Here is a 19,054-nt window from a genome sequence, read left to right as displayed (position 1 = left end):
GCACCACTCTGGCGAGACAGTCTGCGGGCAGGTAGGGTCTCAGCTTATAATTACTGACTTATCATTTGCATAAGTCAGTAATTATAAGGCGTGTAATTAATGTAACCACAGCAAACATTCTCAAAATGTGCTATTTCATATAAAAAGGGTGGACCTTTACACTTTGCTGAGAACTTTGCTCCTCCTAAAAAAATCTTCTCTTCCCACACTGGCCAAGGCAACCCCAAGACATTTTGCTGCCTGGTGACTAACATCACCACCACAGAGTCAAGATACACAGTACTCAGGGCTGGGTCAAGTTATTTTGGCACTTGAGGCTGAAACCCACACAAACACCTCTTCCTAGCAGTAAAACGAAACAAAACAATGATATTTGCTGCATAATTCAATTAAATAACTAGCAATTTACTGCCCTATAACCATAGAAGAAGTGAAGGGGGCCAGAAATGTGCTATTTCCAATGAATTCACATATTCCAGGAAAGCTCCTACCACCGATGCAGATATTCGCTTGTGGGATTCAGTTGAGGAGAGAGAGAGATAGCACACAGGGAACAGTTTGGGTTGGTAGCCTATTTCAGTTTTTCACTCCACTGAAGAATCTCAAGTGTAGAAAGTTCAGGCAGCGACAAGGTGGGAGAGGCATTCGAGCTAAAACTTCTATTTTTATCCACACTGCAAAATTCAATTTGAAATAAATTGGTTTTGGTGGGGAAGTCTTAGATCACTGCACATTTAAGGGCGGCCAGCTAGTAAGGACGATGGTTTCTCAAGAATTTAAAGCAGATTGTGATGTTGGACTGATCAAAACATTCTGACAAAGGGCATTCTAAACCTGAGTTGTTAAGTTGTGGGTGAACACATCAGACGACACAGCGATTCTTCAAACAGCTCTTCTTTATTCAGAGGCCAGAACAGAACTGAACTGAAGGGCTCAGTCAGCCTGCTTATATAGAGCTCCAGTACAACGTTACCGTAGCAATTTTCTAAAACTATCCAATCACTGAACGTCACTTTCGATCCTTCATTTGCATAACTATCTACAATATCCCCCTGCTGGCCCAGGGTGAGAACTTCAGTACATAACATGAGTTGCCTTCAACATTTTTAGACCTGAGAGCCACCATTAAGATAAAACTGCAACATGAGACAACCTCTTTTTTTCATTTACCAGAGTTCACCTTCCTCCCATGCCATTCTTTTTGTTTACTATCTCCCTGCCCTTCCACTTTCTCTCGAAAACAATTAGAAAAGGTCCTGATGCTGCAATTACTACCCACTGTGATGCATCCAAGGAACACTTCACATATAAAGCACTTTTCTACTGATAGGTCTATATTCAATTACTGAGTCATGCACAGAAAAGACCCACGGAAATTAGAGGACATGGCTTTCTTCAGAGGCAGGCTTTGGTAATCTTTGGTAATATGGCGCCCTGAGCAAGGCCGAAACTTGGTGCCACCAAATGGCTCTTCTCAATCATGGATCATCTTGCTTTTGCTCCCCATTGGCTTGGTGCCCCACGCAGGCCCGAACCGCCTGCACCACCCTAAATCTGGCGCTGCTTACTTATGTCAGTGGGTCAAGTCTGAGCAGAATATAGTTGGATATAACCCAACATCTCAAAGCCAGTTCGCATACAAGGATTATATATCTACATACACACGGCTAAGACAAAGGCTGAAACCAGTGCGAAATATCCTCAGCAACAGGTTTTTAAAAGTGCAGTAATTATATTCCACCAGGAGCCTTGGAGAAAACAGCTTTCACCTGCACACCCGGCAGGGATATGCAGCTAATCCTGGCTGTTTGATGACACCTGTGTGATGCGTCTGTTGCCACACACCTGCTTGCAGCATTCACACACTTTGCATTTTTAGGTGTACACGGAATATGTGAGGAGGTCCTTTTAACTGTGCCTTCTCAGTGGAGAATTTATGCCCAGTGTCAGTTCACGCGGGGAGTGGGGGTGAAGTGTTGTTCAGTGCCAAAGACAACCATAAATAATAGTTCCCTTCTTGGCTGTTTCTGAACATTGTATCGAAACAACGTAATTAATACAATGTATGTTTTCATTTATGATCGGATCTTCTCTAAGTTCTTTCAAGATGAACTCCTCGTCCCACCATGACTGACTTTTGCTGATATTCAGGTGGACACACAATTCATCACCTAGAGGCTGTGATCTCCAAATCGCTTATTCAGACATTCTCGCAATACTGAAGTCTAAGGGACTAAAGGCAGGGGGAGTCATGCCAAGATTCCTACCAGATGACTTTTTGATTTGTTTTAATTGTTAGATAAGCTGTCCTGCAAAGAGATGCCTTTCCCCTTATGAGACACCCATTTTCTACAGCTGGCCCAAAATCTTTAATGAGGATGAACCTATCGTAGAAAAGTGGAAAAAATAAAAAGTACAGTTTATAAACAAAAGTCTTCCTACATCAGCCTTCGCCAACCTAGTGCCCTCTGGATGTTTTTGGACTACAACTCCCATCAGCACGGCGTGGCTATGGCTGATGGGAGTTGTAGTCCAACAACTTCCGGAGGGCCCCAAGATGCTGAAGGCTGTTCTACACCATAAGACGGAACGAGGTTGATAGAATTCATGTACAGGCTACAGGTGTGTGAAAGTGAAGGAGGGGGTGTTTTTGCAGGTTCCCAAAGTGCAAAACACACCTTGTACATACTAAGAAAGGCTCCTCAGGGGTCAGCAAACTTTTTCAGCAGTGGGCCAGTCCACTGTCCCTCAGACCTTGTGAGGGGCTGGACTATATTTTGGGGGAAAAATATGAACGAATTCCTATGCCCCACAAATAACCCAGAGATGCATTTTAAATAAAAGCACACATTCTACTCATGTAAAAACATGCTGATTCCTGGACCATCTGCAGGCCAGATTTAGAAGGTGATTGGGCCGCATCCAGCCCCCCGGGCCTTAGTTTGCCTTCCTATGGCTCAGAGCAACCTTCTTCAAATGCACTACTAATTAAGGGCATTCAAAGAACTCACTCTGAAGTATAGGAAAAACATGGTGTGTGTGTGTGTGTGCATACACACACACACACACACACACACACTTGCTGTCTGATATGGGACAGTCCAGAATTCTGTCTGCTACATCAGTTTACCACTCCATAAAAATACCCACAGTGTGGAGACAGAAGTTTTTATCCCTCTGCCATAATACTAGGACTGAAGCTGAATGTTAGAAAACCCAAGACAGAACAAAAGGAATTACTGCTTGATGCAGTGAAGAATTAAACTAATGGGATTCATTGCCAGAAGATGTGGGGGTGACCGCAGCAGCATTAAAAGGGGATTGGACTAATTTTTTTTTTTTTTTAGGGCTCAGCTACCAGTGGCTACTAGCTAGGATGGCTCTATAATAGTTCCAGCATCAGAGGCAGTGTGCATCTGAATGGCAGTTCCTGGGACTCACATGGGGAAAGTATTGTTGTATTAAGAAGGCTGGCCAGAGAGGCATTGGGTTGGCCACTGTGAGAACAGGATGGACTAGAGGTGTATTTGGCCTGATCCAGCAAATACTCTTCTTATCTTATTCCTCAGAATGGATAAACCAGCTGTTAAAACTGGTAAGAACAGATTCCCATGGAACCTTTTAGTGGAGGAGGTGAACAAAAACCCATTAATTCCCTGAGAAATTAATTCACTGATGAGTCAACATTGCCACCAAAGACCAGTGGAAATGGAGGCCACCTACACGCCGTGGAAGGCAATGCCAAAATCCTTGATTGGCTTCAATGGCTCAGCGTGACCAAATAATTTGTGTGCATTTTTGCTTACGAACCGAAAGGTGAAGATGGAGACAGGCACGATTTTTTTCCTGTGCAAATTCCAGCTAGCATCCAGTGTGCGTTGCGGATAAATTTCAATATGAAATACCTACAAATGGAAACAAAATATCCAATTTCCACTCCATTTTCAGCCAAGTATGGAACCTAGTGGGGGGAAATAAGAACCACTCCCCACCTTTATACGATCTAAGGTTTCACAGAAAATGTAGTTCTCTGCCATTAATAACCGTACAAATGAGCTGTCACATCCTAAGGGACAGGAAAGATAACACCTAACTGGTTAAATATTTTGCATAAATACTTATAAAAGTGTCAAAAAAAACTTATAGCCACTTCAAATTTATTTCTTTGGCACTTAACTGCAAAAGGATCAGGGGGGAGGAGGAAAAGGGTGAGCGAACTGTGTATTTATAGGACTTTTGCCACCCACAGTCAAGAAACAGAGTAAATACAAGCTAAAAGACCGCAAAGATGGGCTCCTTTCCAAAGACATTTTAGGTTTAGAACAATAAATACCTTTTAATCAGGTATCCTGAAAGGAGCCAAGATAACTTCCCCTGAGTTGTACCTGTGCCCTTTTTGATGGGTGGCACCGCAAACGAGAAGACAAGAGTTCTGGACCATTTTGTTCCAAGAGGACTTTTTTAAAATATGGAATTCTCTTCAGAGCCTTGGTTTGTTAACTGGCGGAGTTTCCCAGGTTGGGTGCAAAGAGGAATCAATGCAAGCCATGATCTTTGTGCTGAAGCCAGAATGGGATGGGAAGGGTGTAGAAACAAGGGAGGAGCAATTATCCACAGTCTCACAAAACAATTGCTCATAGAGCCATGGATGATCATTTGAGCACGGCATGCCTATGGCAATGGGAGCTTGTGATGTGAAAGTACAGTGGATGCTCGGGTTGTGAACGTGATCCATGTGGGATGCATGTTTGCAACCCGCAGCACTTGCAACCCGCATCTACGTGTCTGCACATGCGCGGGTTGCGATTTGGCGCTTCTGCACATGCGTGACCGCCGTAAACCGGAAGTCACCCATTCCAGTACTTCCGGGTTTCAGCAGTCCTCAACCCGAAAAAACGAAACCTGAAGCGGCTGTAACCCGAGGTATGACTGTACTGGCTCAATATTAATGATACCATCCAAATATATAAGAGCCGGTTCCTAATGCTGTCACACTGTGCTGTGACCAAGAACCAGGATGAAGCTATGCAGGTGAAGACAAGGTACTATGAAGAGTCCATGAGGCCACCAGGAGAAGGAAGCAGGTTTAGCCTCTCCTCTGGTGGCACTTGCAAGGCTGCCCCCTCCTGCATACAAGAAAATAGCTGCCATTCACTTCTGTGGGGAAATGTTCTGCACAATGATGACCTTCACCTTGATACTGGCTGGCCTGGATTCCATTCAGGATTGTACTGTATGCAAATCCAGGAGTCTCTCTTTCACACCCACGCACCATTTTAACAAGCATTTTACAAGTACTGTAAAACACACACAGTGTTCTTTTGGAGTTCTCAGATACTAATAAGACTGCAGCCATGATGTTTTCAAACACGCGTTACACGTTAATCCTAAATGTCTGCACAAAATCTCTGCAACAACACTGTAATGCCACAATTGGATGGCATTGCACAGACTTTGCTGCACCATAGTCCTAAGCATTTGTTTGCCAGTGCAACAACCTTTAGGACCAGGCCATGTCTATGTGATGCACCAAGCACTTCAAAGTATATATTTAATTATCTCACACAATTTAGGCTCTCATAATGACAGCTGAGTACAGATGCTTACCGCGGCTTAAACCCATCAGGAATTCTCCAGGGAAAGTGCACTTAGATTCCAATGAAATTAATGGGGCTTATGCTTTTGAGTACGTGCCAAAATCCCATTCACTTCAATGGGACTCACTCAAATGTGACCAGCTTTCTTTGATTTGTATACAAGAGCTTCATTGGCACAAAGAGGCTACATCAGGGGTGCAATGCTGTGAGAAAGTCTCGCTGAGCTTTGAAGGGCTTGCTTCTGAATGGACATGCATAGGATTGGGCTGCAGGTACCAAGCAGACGTTAAGTGATATGTGGAACTCAGCTCAAGATAAGATTGCTAGGTGCCCATATGCAGGTGAAATGCAAAGACTGTTAGAGTTGTTAGGTTACATTCAGGCCGCTTATGCCTTCTTTCCTTCAAAGTGTTGGTGCTGACCTTTACAGCCCTCAACGGCCTTGGTCCAGTATACCTGAAGGAGCGTCTCCACCCCCATCGTACTGCCTAGACACTGAGGTCCAGAGCTGAGGGCCTTCTGGCGGTTCCCTCGCTACGCAAAGCCAAGTTACAGGGAACCAGGCAGAGGGCCTTCTTGGTAGTGGCACCCGCCCTGTGGAACGCCCTCCCACCAGATGTCAAAGAGAAAAATAACTACCAGACTTTTAGAAGACATCTGAAGGCAGCCCTGTTTAGGGAAGCTTTTAATGTTTAATAGGTTATTGTATTTTAGTGTTTTGTTGGAAGCAGCCCAGAGTCGCTGGGGAAACCCAGCCAGATGGGCGGGGTATAAATAATAAATTATTACTATTATTATTATTCCTTGCAACATCACATTCGATCACACACCGACCATAAGAACGTAAGGACAGCCCTGCTGGATCAAGCCCAATATCTTGTCCTCACAGTGGCCAACCAGATGCCTGAAAGCAAGACGTGAGCCCAAGAGCCAGTCTCCCCTCCTGCAGTTTCAGCAAAGGGCATTCAGCAGATTTGCTGCCTCCGATCACAGAGGCAAAAGTGCTGAACTGCTTATATCATATGAATAAGGGCAAAATAAACAGCTCTGGTGCCAACGAAGGTTTCCCTTGAAATGCAAATAGCTGCTTGAGAGAGCTCTTATTTTATTGGGAGCATGGCAGGAAGAGAAAAAGAGAATCAAACTTCTGCTCCCTAAACTTCCCCTTCCCCTCCTTATTCCGCCCCCTCCCAGTTTCAAAGCTCCTTCTGTTTGCATAACCCAAAAAACACATGTTAATTGCATTCCCAAAGTTAGTGACATCTCTAGTTTGGGTGATAAATAGACCCATTCTAGCAATACGTTGCAGAGACGGCAAGTAGAATTTGGTGACTGGCAATAACACTGGAGGGCGACGCTGACACAAAACCCCACACATCTATTAAGTAAAACAGAAACATCGCCACCTGACCCCACCCCCACTCACCTTTCTCCCCTCCACCTCTTTCCACCTTTTCTTCCTAATATAACAGTTTCAACAAATGAAACTGATCTGTAAAAATGTTACTTGGAAAAAAAGAGAGAGAGACATCGCTCATACTTTTGTAAACCAATAAAATCTTTAATAATAATAATAATAAAAGAAACCCTGCTCACCTATGTCCAAGTTATTTATTTGTGGCATATCAAGAAGCACCAACTCTCTCCCACCTTATAAAATTGCTCCTGCCTGGTTGTCTGATGGCAATTCTGACTTGCCAGTGGTAAATGGTCAGGTCACTACTTTCAAACTTGCTATATAAACCAACTGAAGTAAATGCCCTTGCCTGCAACTTTCACACACACACACACACACACACACACACACACACACACACAGTGTGAGAGAGAGAGTGAGAGAGAGCACAAATGAGCACCTAGTAGTTCCATTAAAGTAACTGTGGAACAAAGGGGTGATGGATTGTGGATTTAGGCTGCAATCATAATGTATACTTACATAGAATATTGCTTTGGAACCAATGGCTTGTGCATCCACACATTGCATCTGGGATTGAGATGCAATGCCAGTCTATGAATGTGACGACAACAGACACAGTTCAGCAAAAGTTACTCATGCCTATGACCACCACCACTTTGAAAGCAATGGGATAGGCATTAGTTGTGACTAACATAAATCTGCAGTCAGGTCCAAGGGGAGTTTGCTGGATTGAAAAAGTGGGAACAGGAGCGTCTCACTAACAGGGAAGTTAAGTAGTAGTGGTATTGCTAAAACAGGGCTTCAAAGCTCATAGCCCTCTGGATGTTGCTGGGCTTCAACTCCCCGCTATCCAGACCATTTAACATGCTAGGAGCTGTGCATAATGGGCAGCTCCTACATCTGGAGAGTTCCAACATCTGGAGAGTCACACAGGCTCCCCACCCCAGCACTCAAGTACTCTTCAGTGCTTTGTTTTGTGAGTTTCAGCCATCATGCTAGAGGCCAGGAGTGGGTATTAAGCTAAATAGAACTAAGTGGAACTAAGATTTAGCAGAAGAAACCCAGATGGCTCAAGAAAGCAAGCAGAAAATTCCTGGGAGTATATTTGACACCTCTGTACTGGAAATTCATACAAAGCAATGAGAAAGTCTAAAATGTTGGGAACAGGCAGCATTTGGAGGATGTAAGGGTATAAGAGCACAAAAAAACTTTCTTTGTTGTGGAAAGTGGTAAATACACACATGCGCACACGTGTAAATATTGTTATTCAGAAATAACATATATACTGTTCCAACGGCAGTGGTGAGGCTCTCCAGCAGTGACTAAACTGGTGAAAGCTAAGTAGTGACTTTGACTGGAACAACATAAAGCCAATGTCAAGATAACAAAACAAATCTCATGTTGACCGATGAGACATCTACAGGTTTTTCAAGCTTGGGTCATGGACATGGGTCCACAGTCCACTGAATGACATGACAAAGCTCCTATTGATTGAAATAGTTATGGGAATTACTCTAAGGCTGCAGTCCTAAACACACTTTAAAGGTAAAGGTACCCTTGACGATTAGGTCCAGTTGCAGACGACTCTGGGGTTGCGCGCTCATCTCACTCTATAGACCAAGCGAGCCAGTGTTTGTCCGCAGACAGCTTCTGGGTCATGTGGCCAGCATGACTACGCCACTTCTGGCAAACCAGAGCAGCGCACGGAAATGCCGTTTACCTTCCCGCCGGAGTGGTACCTATTTATCTATTTGCACTTTGACGTGCTTTCAAACTGCTAGGCGGGCAGGAGCTGGGACCAAACAACGGGAGCTCACCCCGTTGCGGGGATTCGAACCGCCGACCTTCTGATTGGCAAGCCCTAGGCTCTGTGGTTTAGATCACAGCGCCACCCGTGTCCCCCTAAATACACTTACTGGGGATTAAACATGCATAGGATGAGTTTGATGTAACACAGCACCAAATCCAGAACTGCTTCTCCTAACAAGACTGATAGACAGACATCCTACATTCCTAGGAAATCCTGGGTAAATTTAGAGGGATTCAACCTGGTCTTGAATGTCTTTTCAGGATGAGTTTTATTCCCTGCTGCAGCTTTCCAGGGCTGAAGCACTCCACTCAATACTGGATCTCCCTGAAATTAAGTGGTTTGCTTTTAGAATTAATTTCTAACTGTGGATGTAAGAACACACCAGAACTAGAAGATCACTAATTACTATGTAACAGCAGGCTAAAACCTCAATGCTACACAGACCCTTAGGAATCCTGAGAGGTTCTTCAAACGGCACAGGCATGATTGTACTTAGAATCAAGCCATCCTACTTTGCAGAGACAAGGACTAAGAAATTGTTTCTCTGTGTAAAATTTATCCCAGTCCTGAAATACAGAAGAAGGAGGGAACTTCCAGTAGCTTGCTACATGCGATACATGCGATGCAATAGAAACTGCCCAAGCTTCAAGTACATCAAGCACATGGTTATTTCAAACAGGGCTATATGTTTTACTGACTTACTAATGGTGTGCCGAAAATAACTTATTAACTGAAATATTCTATAATACACTGCAACTGTTTCTTCAGCTAAGCATGCAACAAATGCATGCATAACTAAGAGGAAAATATACTGTACTGGTATAAGAGTAGTGAGGATTCTGGGTCCTTTTCCTTTTGGTGACACTGTAATTAGATTGCAATAACCACTGACTCCGTGTCTCTCACACTCACATTGAGTGCCCTAATCTTCAAAAAAAAAGGCTTACAAGTTTAGGAAAAACACACACCAAAGATTAGGCACCATACATTATAAAATTCTGAGCCATATGAAAAAAGAAAATGGAAATAAATGGTTTTCATGCTCAAAAAAGCAGAGTGCGTTAAAACGGACTAACAAGAGGCTCGGGAGAAATGTAAGGAAGTATCTCATCGTGCAATGTGTATGAGAGCATTTCATTAGCTTGCTGCAAGATGTGGGTCAAGAGTTTTAAAAAGTATAGACAAATGGTGGGGTGCTAGGTGATTAGTCATAGGGGAGCACCCGTGTTCAAAAGCAGTACACCCCTGGCTACCAGACACTAGAGCCAAACTGTAAGACACAGCCATCTTCATCATATTCTGCTTGTGACATTTCTGCTAAGCACCTGACTGGGGCTGCACGCTGCTTATCTACTTGCACTTGCACTCTGATCGTAAACAGATTAGGCGCACAACCTACTGAAATAAATGGCACTTGCTTCCACATTATGAAGTCATCTGTTAGGTCATCTGTTCACCCCACCAAGGCGCATATATTATCTCAAATACCCCACCACCACCTTAATTGTGGACTAACCATTTCATCTATTGCAACCTGACACCACAGTCTTGCACATCTTTACCTGGAAATATATTTCTCTGAAACCACTTAAAGTCAATCCCAATAATCGGACGCCACGCACAGAAAGGTAGACGGGCTGCCGAATCCCCACTTAAATCCATGTGATTTAGGCTGTCAATCCTAAGCATCTTTTCCAAGGAGTAAGCCCCATTGAACTCCATGGAACTTGCTTCCAAGTAAACAAGTGCACAGTCAGACTGCAAACCGTACAGGTAAACACTTGGGTCAAAGATAGATTTCAGTGGGTCTTAAGTGTAGCTGATTTTCCCTGGCTTGTGTCCATTGGGTTTAGGATTGGGGTGTCATTTTAACCATCACCCACCCATGCCATTTTGTCAGTGGTGCTCAAGGTATATTTATATTGTGGATTTCAGGTATGTGCCCAGGAATAGACTTTCTGAGGTCTGAGCATGTAGCAACTTTTGGAAAATCTCTTTGCAGTGGTTTGAGACAAGTGCAGTCTGTGGTCTGGGTCCAGCTGTCAAATCATTCACCAAATCCCTACAGAGTTCACTGGAGCAGAAGCAAGACAGAGCCCCACTTCCTGATCTCTCAATGAACTTTTATCCTTCATTGGACGTTATCATGTATGATTTGGCTTTAACCTACAAAAGAGCTTTTTTTAGGAAAAGGGAGCTCTGTGAGCAGCGGAGGACCTTCTGGTGAGTAATCATTTCTCCCAAACCGATTTTACACGGAGAAATAGGTTGAATAAAGCATTCACTAGCGGGGGGAGAGCCACCTTTTAAAATTAAAGCCCATGGCCATCATTTGCTTTTGGTAAGGAAAATATGTCGAAAGCAACTCGGAGGAGTTGTTTACTTGTTGTTTTTCATGTCACCCAGGAGGTCTCCAAGAAGACGGAGGATAGACAGCCCTGGTTAAATCTCAAAAGCGGGAGGGAGAGAGAAAGGAAACCTCAAGCGATCTGTGTAAACAAAAACTGTTTTGACACGGAACTCCTCCACCTTTCGCTCTTGGTCATTTTCTCGGCAGGAGCGCAGTTTTGACTCTCCGGAGCCCACACAGGGGCGGCTTATTGCAGATTCCTGCCTTTAATATATCCGATTTCTCGGGCAGCAGGCGCAGGCAGGACACCCACCTGGCTGAAAGAGCACCAGCTCACCGCAACCACACCGAGAAGAGAGATGGTAAATTGTCCCACTCCTTGGGAATGTTGTTTTTCACATAAAACGGCCCCTAAAGAGGAGGGAAGCGCCCTTAGCGCGCTGTATACACGTGTCCCCGAACCCACACGCCTGATTTGAACCCGGCGCTGGGTAACGCTAGGTAAGAAGAACTCCCCCGCGCAAGCCAAGCTCGACGCGCGTCCTGTCAGGGCGCCACGACGACGCCTGTGCTGAGGGCGCCTGTGGCGCGCTAGCCGTCGCCGGGCAAAGCTGCCCAGGTAAGTTCTCTTTCCTCACCTGGCGTCCGCCAAGCCGCCCCCTCGGGGGGCACCGCGTGCGTGTAGCGACCCGGAGCGCGCTAAGCCCACCCAACGGCGCTTTGCGCGCGACGCCCCGGGCGAAGGGATTGGCGCGGGGACCTGTCATTCTGCGGGCGCGCGCGAGCGCATGGCACGGCGCTGCCCGGCGTGCCCAATCTCCCTCGCGCGCAAACATCCAACCAAACACCTCACGGCACACACCGCGCACATTCCCCACCCGAGCAACCCGGGGCGGGTTCGGCTGGCGCGCGCGGGCGCCTCGGCTCACCTGCTGGCAGCGCTCGGAAGCTGCGCACCGTGTTGCCCTCGCGGAGGTGGAGCAGCTGCGGCGCGCCGGGCGCCGACTCCTCGGGCCGAGCGCCGCTGTACCGGTCGTAGAGCCGGAGCATGTGTTCCGAGACCTTGTCCTCTGGGGAGACGACGAGCGGGGCGGGCTGGTCCCCTGCAGCCAACGCCGCCGCCGCCGCCGCCCGGCTTCTTTTCCGCAGCCCGCCCGTGCGCTCCAGCGCCGGCTCCCCGGGGGCCACGAGCAGGCTCCAGCTGAGGCAAAGGCAAAGCAGCAGCAGCGCGCGGGGAGCGCCCGCCATTGCGCTCACCTTCCCGAGCCGAAGGGACTCTTTTCCACAAGACGGGGGGGAAGGCGGCGGCGCGCGAAGGGAGTCGCGCTTCGTCCAAGCGGGGCCGAGTGAAGGGAGAAGCGGGGCAGCAGGTGAGTGCTTGCAAAACACTAGGCGGAAAAGGAGGAGGAGGAGGAGAAGGGGGACGGGTGGGCTCTGGCGGCGAGGCTTCTCTCGCTTTGCGCGCGCTGCCTGGGGTGATTCTGGCGCAAGGGCTGAGGGTGGCCAAGCAGGCAGGCAAGTAGGCAAGTCCGTCCGTCCGTTGCGCGCGCCCCCGCAGGTTCCTTCCCCGCTGCCTCGAGTGGGGCAGGCGAAGCCCTGGGCTGAGTTTTGTCTCCGGCGTGTGTGCAGAAGTCCCAGCGCTGGGTAATCAGCAGCCAATCGCGCCGCCTTTCTCTCCTTTGAGCCAAGCCGGCTGCGCGCGAGAAAGTCGAGGGGTGGCGGAGGAGGAATTACACCACCCAAAAGAAACACACACGCGCACACGCCTGTGGCTGCCAAGTCGAGCGCTCCCCTGGATGGTGTCCCTTGCCGCAGGCGGCGGCAGCAGCAGGAGACAAGAATCGGAGGGGTGGGGAGGAAGAGGAGGAGCGGGGGAAGGGGCGGCTTCTCTCTTCTCGACCCACCTGGCTCCTTTCTTGCAGGGAGGGGCGGGGGAAGAACCCCCGAGAAAAGAAGGCTGGAAACGTGGAGCGGGATCGTCTTTATAATGGCACGCCTGCAGAGGATTCCGCTTGCGCGGCCACTTTCGCCAGCGATCCTTAGGATCACCCGCGCAGAGATGAAGGAGAACCCGCTCGCTTAGCACACACCCGCCACCGCCCCCAGCTCAGGTTTGTGAAAGTGAAGATGCCTCCCCGTTCGAAGCGGGTGGGGATTGTTCCGTCTTCTGCACAGATTTTCGCCCTACAGGCACATTTACACAAGAAAGGACCCCGAGATACGCCTTTGAGTTGGGATGTATCGTGTTTTGGATCGCTGGTGAAGTAGAGAGGAATTGCATGAGAACAACTTTAGAATCAATAGCAGGGGTTTTTTTTTGTTTTTGTTATCAAGCACGGTGCTTTCATTTGACTTGCAGGGTTCGTTAGAAATTAGGCAGTTGAGAATAATCCCCTGGCATGATTGCTGCCATCAGCACAAATTGCATATTCCCTTAGGCGTCCATGGTTCGAGTGTTCCAAAATTATCAAGGGTACCCTTCGCAACAGTCCTGCGAAGTAGGTTAGGATTTGTCGCAGCCCACTTCGCAGGACTGTTGCGAAAAGCACAACAGTACAAATTTTGAACACTAGAACCATGAATGTCTAAGGGAATGTGCAATTTTTGCAGGTGGGACAGGAAACTAGGACGAATGGAATGGTTTGCTTTGATGACATATTGTGAACATATAGCGATTTTTATTTTTTTAATTGAGGGTTGGCTGTGATCAGGCTCTCTCGGCCGCTGTGCTATTCCAAAACCAGCACTTCAAGTTTAAAATAAAGAAAAGTGGAGTTGCTAAGCAGAACCCCTTACAAAGTGCTGTGCCTCATCCCACTGCTCTTTGTAACCTCGTGGATGGCTGCTGTTTCAGAGCATGTCTACACGGGCACTCCATCAGGTGACTTTTGAAAACAAACATAACCTGTGTCACTCCCCTTGCTCAGTCATGCTTTGATTTCCTCTGCACCAGCAGGAGAAGCTAGAAAAGGTGTACATGATTCACTCAAGACTGCAATCCACGAACCACTTTCTCAAGAAGGGCGCTGAAATAAATAATTTGGCAACAGCTGTGTGCAAATGATTTCTGGAAATCCTCTAGCCTATTTGTAGATAAAAGAACTGGGGAGAGTGTTTTGCAAGATTTCTCCAAGGGAAGGAGAAATTCTCCAGTAGTCTTGGGGACGAGGCTTAGCAGTGACAGTAGCACAGCTTCTTTCTCTCCCAACCCACAAGGTTTTGATTTTGTTGGATTTCTGCTGCTGCAAATGGCGGCAGAAGCAATGGTCACTGGTAGCCTAACTTCACCCTAGCTTGATTACAGAACATCTTGGATAGAAATCACCTCTGATCATGAAACAGAAATAAAGATAGTGAAGAATAGTCTGAGAAAATCCTTCAAAGTCCAGTGATACCTCGGGTTAAAAACTTAATTCGTCCCAGAGGTCCGTTCTTAACCTGAAACTGTTCTTAACCTGAGGTACCACTTTAGCTAATGGAGCCTCCCACTGCTGCCTCACCGCCGGAGCATGATTTCTGTTCTTATCCTGAAGCAAAGTTCTTAACCCGAGGTACTATTTCTGGGTTAGCAGAGTCTGTTACCTGAAGCGTCTGTAACCTGAAGCGTCTGTAACCCGAGGTACCACTGTAGCCTACTTTTTCCCAGAGGAGAAAAACGAAAAAAAATATGTATCAGAAATGTTCCGAGAAAAATGCCTTCTGAGAAATTTCAGCTCGCCTCTAGAATTTAGCGTGATTACAATGGAGATTGTGGTTTGTGGATTATGGTTTCAGGCTTATAAAGCAGCCTGTATTTCAGCTGGTTTTGATGGGCTTTTAAAGGTGAGGGCAATTAATTTCCTTTGAAATAAATGGTACTAATACTTAAATCCTATGAACACAAATTAATGGAATCAGAGGGATTTACTGTGCTTTTAACTGATGGGAGTGTTGCAACCGGAGTGTCTTAACTTCAGGGTTGTAAGAATGGAGTGACACGCATTTAGTGATGCAAACTCCCCCCCCCACCGCCCCCTTTCTATGTTTTTGAATGCCATTATGTTTAAACACAGTTTGCATTATCGCAGTCTGGTTCTGGGTCTCCCTGAAACAGAATCATTCACAGGCCTCATTTACCATCCCCAGCTTTGCCAGTTCCCTTCCACAGCCAGCCAGAAGAAAAACACGTCCCACTCTCACTGCCCCCATAACAGGCCACTGGAATCAACTCATTGAACATGCAGAAATGTCCTCTTTCGGCTAATGCTCCAGCTAGCATTCCTCAATAGGAAAGGAGTCCGAGGCAGCTGGAACTCTTAATTCACACATCTGGAAGTGAACAAAACACAATCAATTAATGAAACCAGAGATTAAACGGAGAGTGGGGGGAAAGGGGAGGGGAGAGAGCAAATTTTCCCTAGATTTTATTGAAGTGCCTGTTTGACCCCGAATGACTAAGCAAGGGAAAGAAATGTGAAAAAGCTACATTTCAACTTTCTTCCCCCAAATGCCATTTACTTCAGTGTTTTGAGTCTTGCTTGATTATTATCTGTGGGTGATTTTTATATATTAAGTGGGTGCCTTAAACATATTACATGTATCAATAAAGCATTGTTTATTAATAAATGCATTGATCCATTAAGCTTCAAAGGATTCTTGGTCTCTGGCTCTTAGCATGCGAGTGTGGCGGCTGAGGAGCAGCTTTCCATTTCAGCCACTCATGAAGACCAGCAGACAAGCAGGTGAGAGGTTAGAGCGGAGGAATGCTCCATCTCCTTTCTGGTTTGATATTTGAGATATTTCATGTCTCATTCAAAACCACATTCAAAACTCTTTAAAAGGTGCCTCTCAATTTCTCTCCTCTTTTGCTCTTCTTATAATATCTGGCTCTCGGGAACAATCCACACGTATGTCATTGTTTTCTGTTTTTGATTATATTTTATTTTATGGGGTATTGCGCCTTTCGTTATGTGAACTGCTCTGATAGTTCTTCATGGAAGGAATAAGCAAATAGAACGTTCTGGGGAAAACACCCCGAGAGCAAAGGAGAATGAAGGACCACTTGGCTGAACTTCTCCTCCGCATGAAGAGCTCACTGCCTGTAAAAAGCTAGTGTGTCAGAGAGAAGGCTAGGCTAGAACTCTTATCAGTGTACTGGAAGAAGCAAAGATCACCAGTGCTGAGGCAATGGTTCTTCAACATACACTTTGTTGGACTGGTCATGTTGTGTGGATGCCTGATCATCATCTTCCAAAGCAACTACTCTATTCCAAACTTACAAATGGAAAGCATAATGCTGGTGGTCAACAAAAGAGGTTTAAAGACTGTCTCAGGGCAAATCTAAAAAAATGTAGTATAAACACTGACAACTGGGAAACACTGGCCTGCGAGCGCTCCAGTTGGAGAAGAGCCTTTACCAAAGTTGTCATGGGCTTTGAAGACACTCAAACTCAGGACGCAAGGGAGAAATGTGCCAAGAGGAAGGCACATTTGGCAAATCCACACCGTGATCAACTCCCACCCAGGAACTAATGTTCCCACTGTGGAAGGACGTGTGGATCCAGAATTGGCCTCCACAGTCACTTACGGACTCTTACTGTTTATGGAAGACAATCTTACTCAGCTACGAGTGATCACCAAAGAAGAAGAAGAACTTTTATACCTCAGATGCTAGCTTTCCACAGGAAGGGAGTGCTGGAGCAGCAAATACTTGATTCTCCACCTCCATAGCACAAGGAGGACTTGCCGTACATACTTTTATTTGCTTCCATGGGTCCTTCCGGGAAGCTGGGATGGTAATTTAGCTTCATTGTAGTTCTGTGAAGCAGCTGAATTCTCTGTTGGACTGCCACTCCCCCCCATCCTAGCCTCACCTCCCTTTGGTTAATGGGGTACCTTAAGAGAATTACGAGCCCCTTCACAAAACACTTCTACAGGTGTCTTGTACGAAACTGGGGCATATCTACCAACTTGAAATTGTTTTGCCTTTTAAAATGCTGATGTGGCTTATGACAGGAGCGAGACTTCCTTAGTATCCTCATAACTTATCTGCAGCCATCTCTGATTCACCATCTCGTGGTTTGATTGCAATAACAATGCCACTAATAAGCTGCTGGTCTTTCCCTGTGTCTGCAGAACTGAAGCATTTTTAAGAATTTCAACATGAGGTCCAAATACAACTTCAGCGCAGATTTTTTCTCTGTACGCAAGATGTTTCCTAATCTGTAATTATCATCAGCTAATGATTTAAACCGCCTATGCATTTACTGTCTAATGAAGAAAGCCGCTTCATTGCGCCACGGAATAAGTTTAGTAATGCCAGCATTACACTTTCAGTGGATCCTTTAGTGTCAGCTCTTGCGAGGAAAGCAAAGCTTTGCTCAACTGCTACATTTTCGCTAGACTGAGGTGTTTTTGTTTGTAGACACTTTGCATGAGCATTGGTGGAGGGAACAGAGCCTTGGCTCTGGGAGGTGTTGAAATTACAGGAGTTCAGCCATTTGCATTCTTGAAAAATTAACTCCAAAACTGCCAAGTGTCTCTTTATTTCGGCTCTCTGCTTAACATTTGTGTTTTCTTTACATTGTGGGAAAGGTTTTGGTAACAGCTGGCCTTTTGTTTTTTAAAATACGGGGAGACACCATTGCTCCTTTGTTCCACAGTCTTAGGTGTGCAAGTAGCTGCCTCTAGCACCTGGCAGAAACCTAGTTAGTTGAGCAATCCCCATCTTGGAACTGAGTGTAAAAGCTTTGCTGACCTGAGGGCTACAATATCCAACCTAATATTTGTTAACACCACCCACCAACCACCAGTGCCTTGTGCCTGATTAAAGTTTCTGAAAAGTTTACAACAGTATTGCGACACAATTTGGTTGGTCTTAATACAAGTTTGCACAACTATGAATTTTGGAGTTCTTTTTCCCCCTACGGACCAATATGGCTACCTTTTATTTTTTTTATTTTAGTTAAAGTTTGTCTTGATTAGGATTACATAGCATGAATATTAGATATCTGCAGTGCTTTTTTCCTTTAAAAAAATGTTTAGAGGTACTATCATTCTGACTCAAGAAAATCACCATTTTATAGTTCAAATCGGGGGAAATAAATACAGTGGTACCTCGGTTTAAGAACAGTCTTGTTTAAGAATGATTCTGTTTATGAACTCTGCAAAACTGGAAATAGTGTCCCAGTTTGAGAACTTTACCTTGGTCTAAGAACGGAATCCAAATGGTGGAAGGGCACCAGTGGCAGGAGACCTCATTAGGGAAAGTGTACCTCGGTTTAAGAATGGTTTTAGTTTAAGAACAGACTTCCGGAACGGATTAAGTTCGTAAACTGAGGTACCACTGTACAGTAAATGGACAAAAGTACAAAGATTCACAAAATGTTTAGGGGTATGCGTACCTCTGTGTACCCCCAGAAAAAAGGCACTGGATATCTGTAGGATATATTAGATAGTGTCGCAGGAACGCGCCCCCCCCATCATTCAGTTTGTACAAACCCGACACACACACACTCTCACACACATGACATACGCGACGCTTCTGTTATAAATTCATAGAAAATCAACCATACATCGGATCTGATCGTTCCATACATCGGATCTGCACTTTTATTTTGCTCCATGAAGGAAGGACTATCAAAGGGGATAGGTTTGATACAGGATGGCCATAATCCCTTGAGCGTACCAGCACGTACAAAGGACCCCTGCCCAGTTGTTATGCCAACCCTGATGGTCCCAGACAGAAGACCATCAAGGTCACAAAGAACTTGCATATAGGAGTGGATTTAGCATGGACTAGAACAAAGGACAATGATCAGCTCTTCCCTCTGGGGGCAGGAAACTGCAAGCTCCCCTTTGTCACCTGGAAGTGACTCATGGGGAGGGGGAAAGGAGGAACC

At 45.8% G+C, this 19,054-nt stretch overlaps 1 protein-coding gene and 1 long non-coding RNA gene across 3 annotated transcripts in view; one reads left to right on the top strand and one right to left on the bottom strand.

Moving 5' to 3' along the window:
* Positions 1-12,422, bottom strand: part of BMP3 (bone morphogenetic protein 3) — a gene marked incomplete at its 5' end in the record, with an annotated part of 34,750 nt that extends 22,328 nt beyond the window's left edge. Inside the window, one exon of one of the 2 annotated variants that reach the window (XM_082236524.1) lies at positions 12,104-12,422. In XM_082236524.1, the coding sequence (XP_082092650.1) occupies positions 12,104-12,422 (319 nt within the window). Of the gene's footprint in view, positions 1-7,533; positions 8,020-12,103 lie in introns of those variants that run through there. The other variant, XM_082236525.1, reaches the window with a different exon arrangement.
* An 8-nt stretch (positions 12,423-12,430) lies between these two features.
* On the top strand, positions 12,431-14,223 carry LOC309540146. Its single transcript, XR_014223067.1, has 2 exons — positions 12,431-12,544; positions 13,097-14,223. It is a non-coding gene; the product is annotated as an uncharacterized lncRNA (long non-coding RNA).
* Positions 14,224-19,054: the final 4,831 nt, after the last annotated feature.

This window comes from Podarcis vaucheri, assembly GCF_965113315.1.
Source record: "Podarcis vaucheri genome assembly, chromosome: 9".
In the NCBI taxonomy this organism is placed as follows: domain Eukaryota; kingdom Metazoa; phylum Chordata; class Lepidosauria; order Squamata; family Lacertidae; genus Podarcis; species Podarcis vaucheri.
Note: the sequence above shows the minus strand (reverse complement) of the source record. Positions and strands in the feature narration are given on the sequence as shown.